This window comes from Chlorocebus sabaeus, chromosome 1 (assembly GCF_047675955.1).
Source record: "Chlorocebus sabaeus isolate Y175 chromosome 1, mChlSab1.0.hap1, whole genome shotgun sequence".
Lineage (NCBI taxonomy): Eukaryota > Metazoa > Chordata > Mammalia > Primates > Cercopithecidae > Chlorocebus > Chlorocebus sabaeus.
The window spans coordinates 45,603,716-45,616,828 of NC_132904.1; the positions used below are offsets into that span (position 1 = coordinate 45,603,716).

Here is a 13,113-nt window from a genome sequence, read left to right on the forward strand (position 1 = left end):
TGAAGGTTGCTTCTGACTGCAGTTTTCTCTGAAGCTTTAAAGAAAGGCAATATTGTCTTATGACTTTTTTTACAAAGTTACAACTGTGAACTTTTGCCTCATTGCTCTGCCTTCCTGTTCTTGAAGAATGAGGCTGATGAATGGTTATCTTCCTAGTTGACGCTGAGGATCAGCTTCTGTGAGTGGGAACAGGACCTGTGCACTCTGGACCTCCAGCACTATTCTGAGGACTAGTTTTCTGAATGTTTTGTGTTGGGCACAAGTTATTCCTCCTGCCCCTTTTTACTCTTCTGTTCAAAGACCTGAATCTATGTGGAGCTAAAAAGGGGACTGTGACAAATTTGGGGTACCTTTGGAGTCATGTGGGTATCTTAATCTAAACCTGTGAAGAGATGTGCTGTGCAAGATAATACGTTTTAATACAAAGCAATCACCCCGTGAAGAAAAGTTGCCTTTCTAATACATGTTTGTAAATATCAACTTTATTTCACATTTTAAGAATATGCCATTTAGATTCATCTACTCTTCATATATGCTTAATGGTAGCTGGATAGGATGTACCTGTTAATTCAGCAAATATCTATTAATCTCCTACTACTATGTGTCAGGCAATGTTGTAGGAGCCTGGGATACATCCATAAACAAAAAGGGCAAAATCTCTTCTCTCTTAGAACCTATATTCTAGTGGGGCAATAGATACTGAGTAACGGATATAGGAAGTAAGTAAGGATAATACATGCTAGAAGGTAACACATATAGTGGAAAAAATAAATTGTAGATCAGGGTCAAGGGATCAGGAGTGCTGGGGAGGTGCTTTGCCATAAGTGGTCAGATCAGGCTTCCTTGAGAAGGTGACATCTGAGCAAGGACTTGAAAGAAGCAAGGTAGGGAGCTGTAAGGACATCAGGGAGAAGGGTTCCAGGCAGAAGGAACAGCTAGTGCAAAGCAAGTGCATATCTGGCAGATTCCAGGAACAGCAAGAGGTCAGTAGGATCCACCCTTATTAAAATAGTGTTTTATTGATCACTTTTCCAGAAAGGCTGATCTCATCAAATATTTAAATTGAAATTAAGTTTCTTGAACGAAGAGAATTCTAACATTACAGAATATTGAAAACCCAATTTAAATAGATAGATGAGAGCCACAGAATTACTAATATCACATTGTTAATGGTAGCTAGAAAGTAAGCAAAATTAGACCCAAAACGGAATATTTTATTTTTATGTGAGTTTTTAAAAACTACATCATGGTTTTTGTACTTTTCTGAAATCTCAGCATTTTGTTTCTATCGTCTGATCATTACAGATGATCATACAGGTGTGTGTACCTGTAGGTATTGGAAGGGGTTGGAAAGTGTGAGATGTAGAGTTTTAAAGACTTGGTTTGCTACTTGCTAGCTCTTTGCGGTTGAGGGTGAGCTACTTAGCTGGTCTGAGCCTCTGTTTTCTCATTCTTTTTTTTTTTTTTTTGAGACGGAGTCTCGCTCTTTCGCCCAGGCTGGAGTGCAGTGGCGCGATCTCGGCTCACTGCAAGCACCGCCTCCTGGGTTCATGCCATTCTCCTGCCTCAGCCTCCCGAGTAGCTGGGACTACAGGCGCCCGCCACCACGCCCGGCTAATTTTTTTGTATTTTTAGCAGAGACAGGGTTTCACCGTGTTAGCCAGCATAGTCTCCATCTCCTGACCTCGCGATCCGCCCGCCTCGGCCTCCCAAAGTGCTGGGATTACAGGCGTGAGCCACCACATCCAGCCTTTCTCATCCTTTTTAAAGTGAAGATCATAATACCTACTTCACAAGTGTAGGGTGAAAACTTCCTAAAGCTGTGTAGCACATCTTAGGCCCTCATTAATTGTTGCCTTTCTAATTCATATGATTTGTACTCTTGGAAAGCAAAGGCATGTCTTTCTCACCTTCACAGTATTTGTTGAGTATGTGCACTTACAGTACAGTTAGGAAAGTGATATTATCCGGGACCTACTGACGAATAAACCATGGAAGAAAACGCTATTCAGTTCTAAACAAGTTACAAAAATCTGTAACACACAATTGCACGTTCTTTGTAGATGTTGAACGTCGTCGCATTTACGATATCGTGAACGTCCTAGAGAGTTTACATATGGTGAGCCGCCTCGCCAAAAACAGGTACACTTGGCACGGGCGACACAACCTCAACCAAACCCTTGGCACCTTGAAGAGCGTCGGGGAGGAGAATAAGTATGCCGAGCAGATTATGATGATCAAAAAGAAAGAATATGAGCAAGAGTTTGACTTTATTAAGAGTTACAGTATAGAGGATCATATCATCAAATCAAACACTGGCCCAAATGGACACCCAGACGTGTGTTTCGTGGAACTCCCTGGAGTGGAATTTCGGGCAGGTGAGAGATGGTAGTGAAAACCCCAGGCTGCATGGCATTTGTCCTCTGTCTAAGGAAAAGGTCCTGTGGAGAACACGGCTCTAAAGCTACTGCTGCCTTTAATGTTCAAATGCCGCAGTTGTCAGCTGTATGATCAGGTGGTGGTATTTTTAGCCTTGTTACTTTAGAAGTCACTTGTCCCTTTATGAATTTTAATTCTCTAATCCTCATCCTTCTCTAAAGCGTCCGTAAACAGCCGCAAAGACAAGTCTTTAAGGGTAATGAGCCAGAAATTTGTGATGCTGTTTTTGGTGTCAACGCCTCAGATAGTAAGCCTAGAAGTTGCTGCCAAGATTTTAATTGGGGAGGACCATGTGGAAGATTTGGATAAAAGCAAGTTTAAAAGTAAGTGTCATGACTGCCATGGATTTTTGAACCTATTCTTAAACAATAAAATCTCAGTCGTAAACTCATTTCCAAATTAGGAAACATAGTGCATAAACAGATCTTCTCTAATTATGTTTTTATATCTTCACTTCTTCCCAGAAGCCATGATAATATTGATTTAGCTAACTCGTTATGATACATAGGTATCACTACTCTTTTTTTTGTTTGTTTTTTGGTTTTTGGGTTTTTTTGAGACGGGGTCTCGCTCTTTTGCCAGGCTGGAGTGCAGTGGCACGGCCCTGGCTCACTGCAACCTCCACCTCCTGGGTTCCAGCGATTCTCCTGCCACAGCATCCAGAGTAGCTGGGACCACAGGCACGCGCCACCATGCCCAGCTAATTTTTATGTTTTTAGTAGAGACAGAGTTTCACCATGTTGGCCAGTAGGGTCTCAATCTCTTGACCTGGTCATCCACCCACCTCGTCCTCCCAAAGTGCTGGAATTACAGGCGTGAGCCACCATGCCCGGCCAAGTATCACTACTCTTATTTGACACATTGCTTCATTTGATATTGTAACACTGTTCTCATTAAAAGTAAACACTGGAAGAATCTGTTCTGTGTAAGCTCTAAATGAGAGTAAATTGTAAAGTGGATCTGGACCCCAGGTCTCCTTCCACCGATGCTGATATAGAGGGTTTATAAATGACTCATAAACTTGTACCCAGAAGTGACCCGCAGCACAGGTAGTCTGCCATTTTGGAAGAATGGTTTTAGCTAGATTATCTGCTCAAAATTCGGAAGGGACTGTAGACTGGATTCCTAACAAAAGAGCTACGCCCTCACCATTACACCAGACTTTGCAGGAAGGGTGTGGAAAGAAGTGCTCAGAGGATGGGGAGGGGCACTTGGCTTGGGAGATCTGCAATTTCAGAAAACACGTCCTGATACTACAGAGGGGTTACTTGCCTTTTGTGAGTCACCAGATAGTTTTCATCTTTGTTTCACTGGTTAGTCATAACCTTGAAAACTATTCCAGGAACTGCAGAGGTGTAAGTTACTGAATCCCCAGGGAAATCAGAACCTTCTGGTATGGCTAGGAAGGAGACTCGATTTGTAATTTGTACTATCAGGATGGCAGTAAAAACAGACTTTTTGTGACAAAACTCTTTAAGATATGTGAGATTTGTCAAATTCACAGATCTGTGTTTTGCATATTGCATAAAGACAATATTAAAAAATTACACATGTTGATGGAGTACAGAATTTTCCATGCTGCGATAGTAAATACATTTTGTTATAAACTATTGCAAGCAGAAAATCAAGACATTTGTCACTGATACTTTTATTTCTCTGTTCATAAAGTTCTTCTGAATCCTCATTAGAAGATACCCAGGAATGGTGACTTTTTATTTTTGAAATAGTCTGTAACATAGTTTCAGATAGGGTGATCTCATCAAGTCATTTTTTCTTTGTCAACATATGCTATTGTCATTTCAGCATTGAGTACTAGCAGTAACTGAGTCTTTTAAATATTTAAAACTTTTTTATGGTAATTAAAGCTGTATCACCAGAACTTAAAAGGAGGCAGATGTTTCTCTGTCTGACACTGATGGTTAAGACAGCTCCTGCAATATACATGAAGTCTTTCTGAAGAAAAAGTCTTTGATCTTTTCATTATTCCATTAAGTGGTATATATACTTTTTTTCCCAGCAAAAATTAGGAGGTTGTATGATATAGCTAATGTTCTGAGTAGCCTGGATCTTATCAAGAAAGTTCATGTTACAGAGGAAAGAGGCCGAAAACCAGCTTTTAAATGGACCGGCCCAGAAATCAGTCCAAATACCAGTGGTATGTATTTTTTTCTTTCACCTTTTGCTTTATTATTTGTGTGTGTGTGTATGTGTGTGTGTGTGTGTTTAATTTTTAATTTCCAGTGTGTGATGTTCCCCTCCCTGTGTCCATGTGTTCTCATTGTTCAACTCCCACTTATGAGTGAGAACATGCGGTGTTTGATTTTCTGTTCCTATGTTAGTTTGCTGAGGACGATGCTTCCAGCTCCATCCATGTCCCACAGAGGACATGATCTCATTCCTTTTTATGGCTGCATAGTATTCCATGGTGTATATGTACCACATTTTCTTTATCCTGCTTCATTATTTTGAATTAATGCACATTGGGAGATGTTTTCCCTTCCCCTGCCTACTCACAGCCCCACATGGAAAAGATATATGTGATTGAAAAGATGATTCAAGATGAATGGCAATATAGAAAGTTTGGCTACTGGCTCCATCAGCAAACCAAGATCCATAACAACCTCCCTCCCTGTGTTCAAGAAGTAGAGTCTGTATGTGAAAGGATTCGGAAAGTTGAAAGCACCACAAAGCATAAAACACTATTGCTGCTATGTGGCACAGTGACCACAACAGAACCTGTGCCCATTGAGAATATGAAATGAGTTCACTCTGGTATCAAAGTAGATATTTCTAGTCTTCATCTTAACTCTGCGATGCTGACATTTTGCATTCTACCAAAGATCCCCGCCCAGAATCATTGAAAATGACAAGAACGTGGGCCATGGAGACAGAGGGAAACTTAGGTTCCATTCCCAGCTCTGCCACTCTGGCTTTGCAGCCTGAGGCAAGTTACTTCTTCGAGGCTTAGTTTTCTCATTGGTGAAATGGGAAGAACAATGGCACCTCAGTGGAGTTACTGTGATTTTGGTATAATCTCAGAGAGAGGTCCTTTGGTGCAGGAATTTGGAGTGAAAGTTCTGGGGCCATACTGACCAGGTTCATATCCCAGGCCCACATGCTCCCAGTTGAGAGACTTTGAGCCAGTAAGTTAATGTCTCTGTGGGTCAGAGCTCTCATCACTGACATGGGGCTGCATTTCTTGAGGAACAGTTACCTCATGGAGCTGTGAGGATCACCCTTATTTCATCAGATCTAAGACTCCACTGATTGTAAGATGCACAATTCTTTCTATATCACTAAGAAAGAAAAATTGCTAATAACTACCCTCTAGCACACCACTGGTTATAAGATATAGTGCAGTTACAGAAATGCTAATATAGGAAATATTGTGTCTCGGAATTCATTTAATAAGACAAACAAGGTTTTCTCTGTAAAGCCCTTAGAACAGTGATAGGCACATGGTCGGTGCTCTGTAACTTGCCACTTTTATTCCTAAAATTGTTTTATTTCATATCCCAAAGGGAAACTGAGCCATCCAGGTTTTAATACACAGATGTTTTCTGTTTCAGGCTCCAGCCCAGTCATTCCTTTTACTCCCTCTGATTTGGAGGTGAGACGGTCTTCAAAAGAGAACTGTGCCAAAAATCTCTTTTCCACACGTGGGAAACCAAACTTTACTCGACACCCATCTCTTATCAAATTGGTAAAGAGTATAGAAAGTGATCGGAGAAAGATAAATTCTGCTCCCAGTAGCCCTATCAAGACCAACAAAGGTATGTTTTCAGGAATGTCAGGGATCTGCTAGGAAGAATTCCCTTTTATCTCAATTTGTTTAGCTTACTTGATCCCTGCGATAGTTGTCAGAGAATTATTTCAATATCTATATACCCAAACCCTCTTGAAGCCTAACTAATGTATAAATTTAAAAAGTCATTTATGGGGCTTATTGTTTAATTGCTATGCAACTTTGAGGGGAGATGCAAATTTCTGTTCCTCTGACTTCAGTGAGGTTTCATCTGTGTGAACATTTATTCTTTAGCTTTGACTGATGCTCTCTTCCTTTCTATTTTACCAGCTGAGAGTTCTCAGAATTCTACACCCTTCCCAAGTAAAATGGCTCAGCTCGCAGCTATTTGTAAAATGCAGTTAGAAGAGCAATCAAGGTAGGTTGGCAATGCTCTTTAATAACAGGATGAATTACTTTTACGTTGCATTACTAGGATTACTTATTTTATGTGAAAAGAAGCACTAGCCTTGAAAACTGGAGAGCTAATCTTTTCTGTATCTCATATTCACTCATTACAGAAATTATCTGCATGTTCCATAAAAGCGTGTCTTCAATGTGAGGCTTAAAGCTGTAGAACAGTTCAGAGAAAATGTATATCCATCATGTCGTGTATTAAATCTTGTCTTTTAGTGAATCCAGACAGAAAGTGAAAGTACAGCTGGCAAGATCTGGACCCTGCAAACCAGTAGCCCCTCTGGACCCCCCAGCGAATGCTGAGATGGAGCTAACAGCACCATCCCTCATCCAGCCCCTGGGAGTGGTTCCCCTGATCCCCAGCCCATTGTCATCAGCAGTGCCCCTGATCCTACCTCAGGCCCCTTCAGGCCCATCCTATGCCATCTACCTGCAGCCTGCTCAAGCCCACCAAAGTGTGACGCCACCCCAAGACCTGAGCCCCACAGTCGGCACCACCCACTCTTCTAAAGCTGCTGGAACAAAAGACTCCACAGATGCCACCACTGAGAAGGCAGCCAATGATACCTCAAAGGCCAGTGCCTCTACCAGGCCTGGAAGCTTGCTGCCAGCACCAGAGAGGCAAGGGGCAAAGAGCCGAACCAGGGAGCTGGCTGGAGAAAGAGGCTCAAAGAGGGCAAGCATGCTTGAGGACAGTGGTTCCAAAAAGAAATTTAGAGAGGAACTAAAAGGACTTGAAAATGTCTCCACAGTAAGTACAGCCTTGAACTGCACAAAGCTTTAGGAATTCCCTAGTCTATTACAGGAAGATTGGTGACTTGTGAAATTTACCGAAGAGCATTCTCTCAGAAGACAAGGAACTGTTCCTTAGCATCCCATAATCCAAATGAGGCCCTCAACAACTAATCCCCTGGCTGGGATGACAGCAGGGACATTTTTAACCTTTGGAGGAAGGGATTATTTGCTCTCTTTTTAAAGTACCACGGGTGGTTGTCCTTAAGTCCATTTCTCCATCACACACTGGAATGCAAACACCTGTCATGAAAGTCATAAATAATTTACAAGCAGACGTAAGCCCAAATGAACGAATGGATGCACAGGGTTCCTGTAACTCCTGCTTTCTGAGTCACTACCTAATGTTTGTTTGATGTTGTGTAACTGGCATCTGTTGCCTAGAAGATAAATTGCTCCCCGTTTTTACTTTCTACGTAAAATTTAAATCATAATTTCTATTTTATGTAAATAGAAAAATCAAACTGATCATGGCAAATTGTAGATATAGTTCATGTATTAGTTTCTGGAGATTTCGACGTGCAAGATAAATTTTTTTTCCTAAGTGGAGATTAGTTCAGGAGGGAATTAATATTTACTGGATGCCTACCCACATATAGCAGACACAACAGATATTAGGCACTTTTACATACAGTATCTCATTTTTGTCCCTTAGGACAATTATATATGAAAGACATTACTGTATCCAATAAATACCACTAAATGTACAAGTAAAAGTTAATCTCTCATTTTGCCCCTGCTCTTAATACAAGGTATTTTACTTCTCTATGTCTTATTTTTCCGCATCTGTAAAGAATTTATTCCATCAGTTTTTCCTCATCACCTACTGGGTATAAAGCACTATGCTCTGGATCAAATCTAACCCAGTACCTGCCTTTGGTGGCAATTGCTTTTGGGTACTTGCCTGTGGGCATATTATAGTTTTTGTGGGGTTAAGTGAATTTATTCCATGATGATACACATAAAAGGGTTTGATCCTTTTAAGACATCGTATAAGCTAAAAGGTATTATCTGTTACTGTTGTTATTAAAGAGGAAGCTTAGAGTTTGACAAATCTTCCCTGAGGATGGCCTCATGGTAACCATTCAAAACATCTACTATCTTACATAATATCATTTTGTATTTAATGTATATACTAAAGGGGAAATCACAAGACTTTGCTTGATTCAATATTCTGGAAGGTCCATAATCTCTTTTGGCCAACGAGTATGATTTAATAATGGTCTCCTGTTGCTTACATAGTTATTCAGGATTAGGGTTTTCAGTGGATAGATTTTCCATACACTCCTGCTTCTTTTTTATATGTCTGCAACTTTAACCATTTCTTTTTTCTTTTGAGACAGGGTCTTACTCTGTCACCCAGAATGGAGTGCAGTGGCATGATTTTAGCTCACTCCAGCCTCGACCTCCAAGGCCTAAGTGATCCTTCAAGTGGCTTAGACTACAGGTGTGCTGTCATGTCTGGCTAATTTTTTATTTTTGTGTGGAGACAGGGTTTCACCATGTTGCTCAGGCTGGTCTCAAACTCCTGAGCTCAAGCAGTCCGCCCACCTTGGCCTCCCAAAGTGCTAAGATTACAGGCATATGCCATCATGCCCAAGCCACTTTTAACCATTTCTTTTTAGTATGACCTGAGCAAAACAAAGACAATGAGAGATTCATGTGTTAATTCATTCAACAAATTTTTACTGAAAATTTACACTTCTAGGGATGGAAAGAAGATAAGTATGCAAAAAAACACAAACATATCAGGTAGTGAATGATAGGAATGAAGATGGCATGATAGGAGGAAGGGGTGGGAGGGTTACCATGGGCTAGAAGAGTTCAAGTTCAAATATGTCAGATTCATTCTGCAATTTAATAGTTCTAATTTTTTTTAAAAAAGGGGAATTGGCATTATAGGTTAAAAGATTTTATAATGAATGTAGTTGGTTGGAAATTTTTAAATTATTATTCTATTACTATGGGTTTTACTGAAGACTTGAAAGAGTTAAACCAGCAATCAGAATAATTTGTACCATGAGAGAATATAACTAAAGCTAACAGAGAGGAGCTCTTCGTGAAGCACCTAAATTTGCCCCTTAAAAATCTCTTCCAGCCGTTTTCAAGGCACCTACTAGTAGAGATTTTGAGTGGTACCAAGTGCCTAAGAAACAAAATTAAAAACTTGTGATATACTTTTAACTTTGTGGATTCTGAATTCCCTTGTTCCCAAGGAAAAGACCTATTAACAACTAGATTAAACTGTTGTTTTGACGATAGAGAGAAGAAAGGTCTGAAGGAAGATAAAAGGAGGGCCCTAGTTCATAAGAGCAGTTTTTAGCTTTTGCCAGTCCTACTTATGGTGAGGCTAAAGCAGACTTTTCATGCAGTTCAGCCACCATGTAATCTTTTTCTGTTTGGTAAAGTACAGTGATCTAGTAGGCATGTTGGGAGGTACATGGAACCCTATCCTTGGGCCTTTTCTTTTTGTGATACAACTTTATTGCCTAAAGCTTTTGCTCAATGGCATGTGCGTCTCTAATATGAATTAATCAATTCTCTTATTTGTAAATTTTTTAACTCTGGTGTACTTTGTGTATTTGAAGACTGCTTGTTATCCTTAGAGCAAGCAGTACTAGAAAGAAATCTTCACTTATATAATTTCTGTTTTAAATCAGGGGCCAGCCAGCTTTCTTTAAAGGGCCAGATAGTAGACATTTTTTGGGTTTTAGGGCCATATGGGCTCTGTTGCACCTATTCAACTCTGCCATTATAGCAGGAAAGCAGCTATAGGCAGTACATAAATGAATGAGTATGGTTGTGTTCCAATAAAACTTTATTTATAAAAACAGGCAGGGAGTGGGAACTGGCCCATGGCCCATAGTTTAGCCCCCTTTTCTCTAAATCAGTGTCATTTAAAGTTGCCTTAAAATACTAGTCCTCCTTAAATGCCTACTGAAAATATTGTTGCCATGTAGTTTGGGAAATGCTACCTGCTGTGTGCCCCACTTGGAGATTTTTAATGCACGCCACCATTAAAGTCTCTTGGAAATCCTCTAATAAAGACACGATTTGACTTTGTTTAATTCAGCATTTTCCAATTATATTTGACCATGAATCAAGTAATGCCTATTTGCAACCCGTGGACCTAGGGGCCCTCAGAATGCTCTTTGGGAAATACCATTCTATATAATTCAAGAACAATCAGTTACTACTACATCATACCAAGGAGTCCAGTAGCAGGAGTTAGGTTATCAGTGTGAGAGCGGTGTGCTGGATGAATCCTTACCCCTAAGCAGGGTCACTGCCAGCATCCAGAGGTGTCCTAAGACCACAGGTGGCGTTTAAGAAACATGTTCTGTATTATTCGGGGCAAGCATTGGAAAGGGTGGGAGGGGATTCTCCTCTAGGAGCCAGGTGACCAGCCTGCCTGCAGCCCACACCACTGGAGGCTTTGGTCCAATGAGGCAACCACCAAGGGATGTTAGTCCTGAAAGAGGCACGTGGCTATTTTTCTTCCTGTATTTGTGTGTAAAATAAACCCTTCCTCCTTGTTTTCTAGACCTTGTTCCCATCAGGATACCTAATCCCTCTCACCCAGTGCTCATCCCTGGGGGCAGAGTCCATTTTGTCTAGTAAAGAAAACTCAGGTGCTCTTTCCCCAAACCACAGGATTTACAGCTCCCCAATTGCAGGTGAGTGCACATAAAACACTAACCAGATGTGGGCCGGTCTCAAGTTCACTTAAGCCTTGTCAACTTCTTGGATAAATGTCTGTGCTTTTAAGATATCTTCCCCCTTTTCTTTCCAGGTGTTATTCCAGTGACATCATCTGAACTCACTGCTGTTAATTTTCCCTCTTTTCATGTAACACCTTTGAAGCTAATGGTCTCACCAACTTCCGTGGCAGCCGTACCTGTCGGGAACAGCCCGGCTCTCGCTTCAAGCCACCCCGTTCCCATCCAGAACCCAAGCTCAGCCATTGTAAACTTCACCCTGCAGCACTTGGGACTCATCTCACCCAGTGTGCAGATGTCTGCCAGCCCTGGGCCTGGAATCGTTCCTGTGTCTCCAAGAATAGAGGCTGTTAATGTCGTACCAGAAAATGCAGGCACTCAGCAAGGAAGGGCCACCAACTATGACTCACCAGTCCCAAGCCAGAGCCAGCCAAATGGACAATCAGTTGCTGTGACAGGGGCACAACAGGTGAGAGGCTTTCTACTTAATTTAATTTTTCCTGGAATTATTAAGTCCCAAGTATCTGTGTCATAAGAGACTCACTTTTGCTTTCCCTCTTTGGAGAGGGAAAGGATGGGAGAGTCAGGAGACTGAAGGCCTATGTTACTTCCAGAACCTAGGAAGAGTGTCCAAGGCATCCATATCATTGGGTTATCATGAGATTTTTGTCTCTCCCCTAACAAAAATAATTGAGAATGTAAAACTCATCTAAGCTTCCCTCGCCAATTTCCAGATACGCCAGTTTCCCAATGTGCAATATATCCATCCAGCCCAATCTTCCAAGTCTGGTAAGATTAGGTATCTGTGTGGTTGACTTCTTTTGTCCATTCTTCTCTTTCCAATCAGCCTGTTCCTGTGACACCCAAAGGGTCACAATTAGTGGCCGAAAGTTTCTTCCGTACCCCAGGTGGACCCACCAAGCCAACCAGCTCATCCTACATGGATTTTGATGGTGCTAATCAAACCTCCTTAGGAACTCTCTTTGTCCCACAGCGAAAACTGGAAGTCTCAACAGAGGATGTCCATTAATCAACAGATGTTGGCTTAGTTTAATTTTCTAAAGAGTTGTTTAATAGAGAAATGTACACAGACTGATTTGGAGAACACATTCTCTGAAAATACTGTAAATACGTTGGGGATTTGCTCAATGTGAAATCAGATACTTGTTTTCGTATATATATATATACACACACACACATATATTTGTATAAAGCTAAGTTTAGCTTTCAATCTTACAAAATAAAAGTAAAATGTTGAACTCTAAGATATATTAACTTCTAGGGGGAAAAAAATCCATTATTTTTGCTGTGCCTATACCATTATGCAAAGTAACTGTATTAAAGTTTACTTCCCTCTGAGTAAATATGTTGGACATGCCTAACACAGCATTCCCTTAAACATTTTGCACAAAGAAAACGCTGTGTGATGTATAATGTTGTATTTTTAAATAGGGGTATAGCTATATTTTTTGTAATTTCTTTAATCTGTTGTTGCAGTGTATCTTTTTGTAAAGTTTGCAACAATCCTCAATCAAGTCTATGGAAAAATTATTTATAAAATGTATTTTTAATCATAAGTTGTTCAAATTAAAACTTTTCTAAAATGTAGTTAGTATTTTCATTTGGCCAGTTAGGCACTGTTGGGAGAAAATTAAAATTTACCTAATCACAGAGGCAAATTCTCAGTAAAGAGTATCCATCCTGGGTTCCATTAGATATGCAAAGTTTATAGAATGTTTCTACATTCCGTCCCCCATTTTGACCCTTGGATTGCTCCACTTTTGCAGAAGTAAAATTGGCTTTGGAGAGGCTGTTGCTTGGCCAAGGACACCCAGCTAAGTCCCATGTGCTTCCTACCACACTCTGGGAGATTAGAAATGAAAAGAAGGTGCCTAGGGGCCCTGACGTGACCAGCATCTGTCCCACGCTTCCTGCTCTATGCAGAGGTGGGTCTGTACCCGC

The 13,113-nt window shown here is 40.8% G+C and overlaps 1 protein-coding gene across 5 annotated transcripts in view; it reads left to right on the top strand.

Moving 5' to 3' along the window:
• Positions 1 to 12,759, top strand: part of E2F8 (E2F transcription factor 8) — a 17,331-nt gene extending 4,572 nt beyond the window's left edge. For 3 of the 5 annotated variants that reach the window (XM_008004465.3, XM_008004455.3, XM_073017813.1), the window contains 9 exons: positions 2,064 to 2,378; positions 2,601 to 2,762; positions 4,457 to 4,594; positions 6,009 to 6,212; positions 6,515 to 6,602; positions 6,857 to 7,391; positions 10,977 to 11,109; positions 11,226 to 11,620; positions 11,999 to 12,759. In XM_008004465.3, the coding sequence (XP_008002656.1) occupies positions 2,064 to 2,378; positions 2,601 to 2,762; positions 4,457 to 4,594; positions 6,009 to 6,212; positions 6,515 to 6,602; positions 6,857 to 7,391; positions 10,977 to 11,109; positions 11,226 to 11,620; positions 11,999 to 12,181 (2,153 nt within the window). In that variant the 3' untranslated portion in view covers positions 12,182 to 12,759. Of the gene's footprint in view, positions 1 to 2,063; positions 2,379 to 2,600; positions 2,763 to 4,456; positions 4,595 to 6,008; positions 6,213 to 6,514; positions 6,603 to 6,856; positions 7,392 to 10,976; positions 11,110 to 11,225; positions 11,621 to 11,998 lie in introns of those variants that run through there. The other 2 variants (XM_073017816.1, XM_037999576.2) reach the window with 2 other exon arrangements.
• The last annotated feature ends 354 nt before the right edge of the window (positions 12,760 to 13,113 follow it).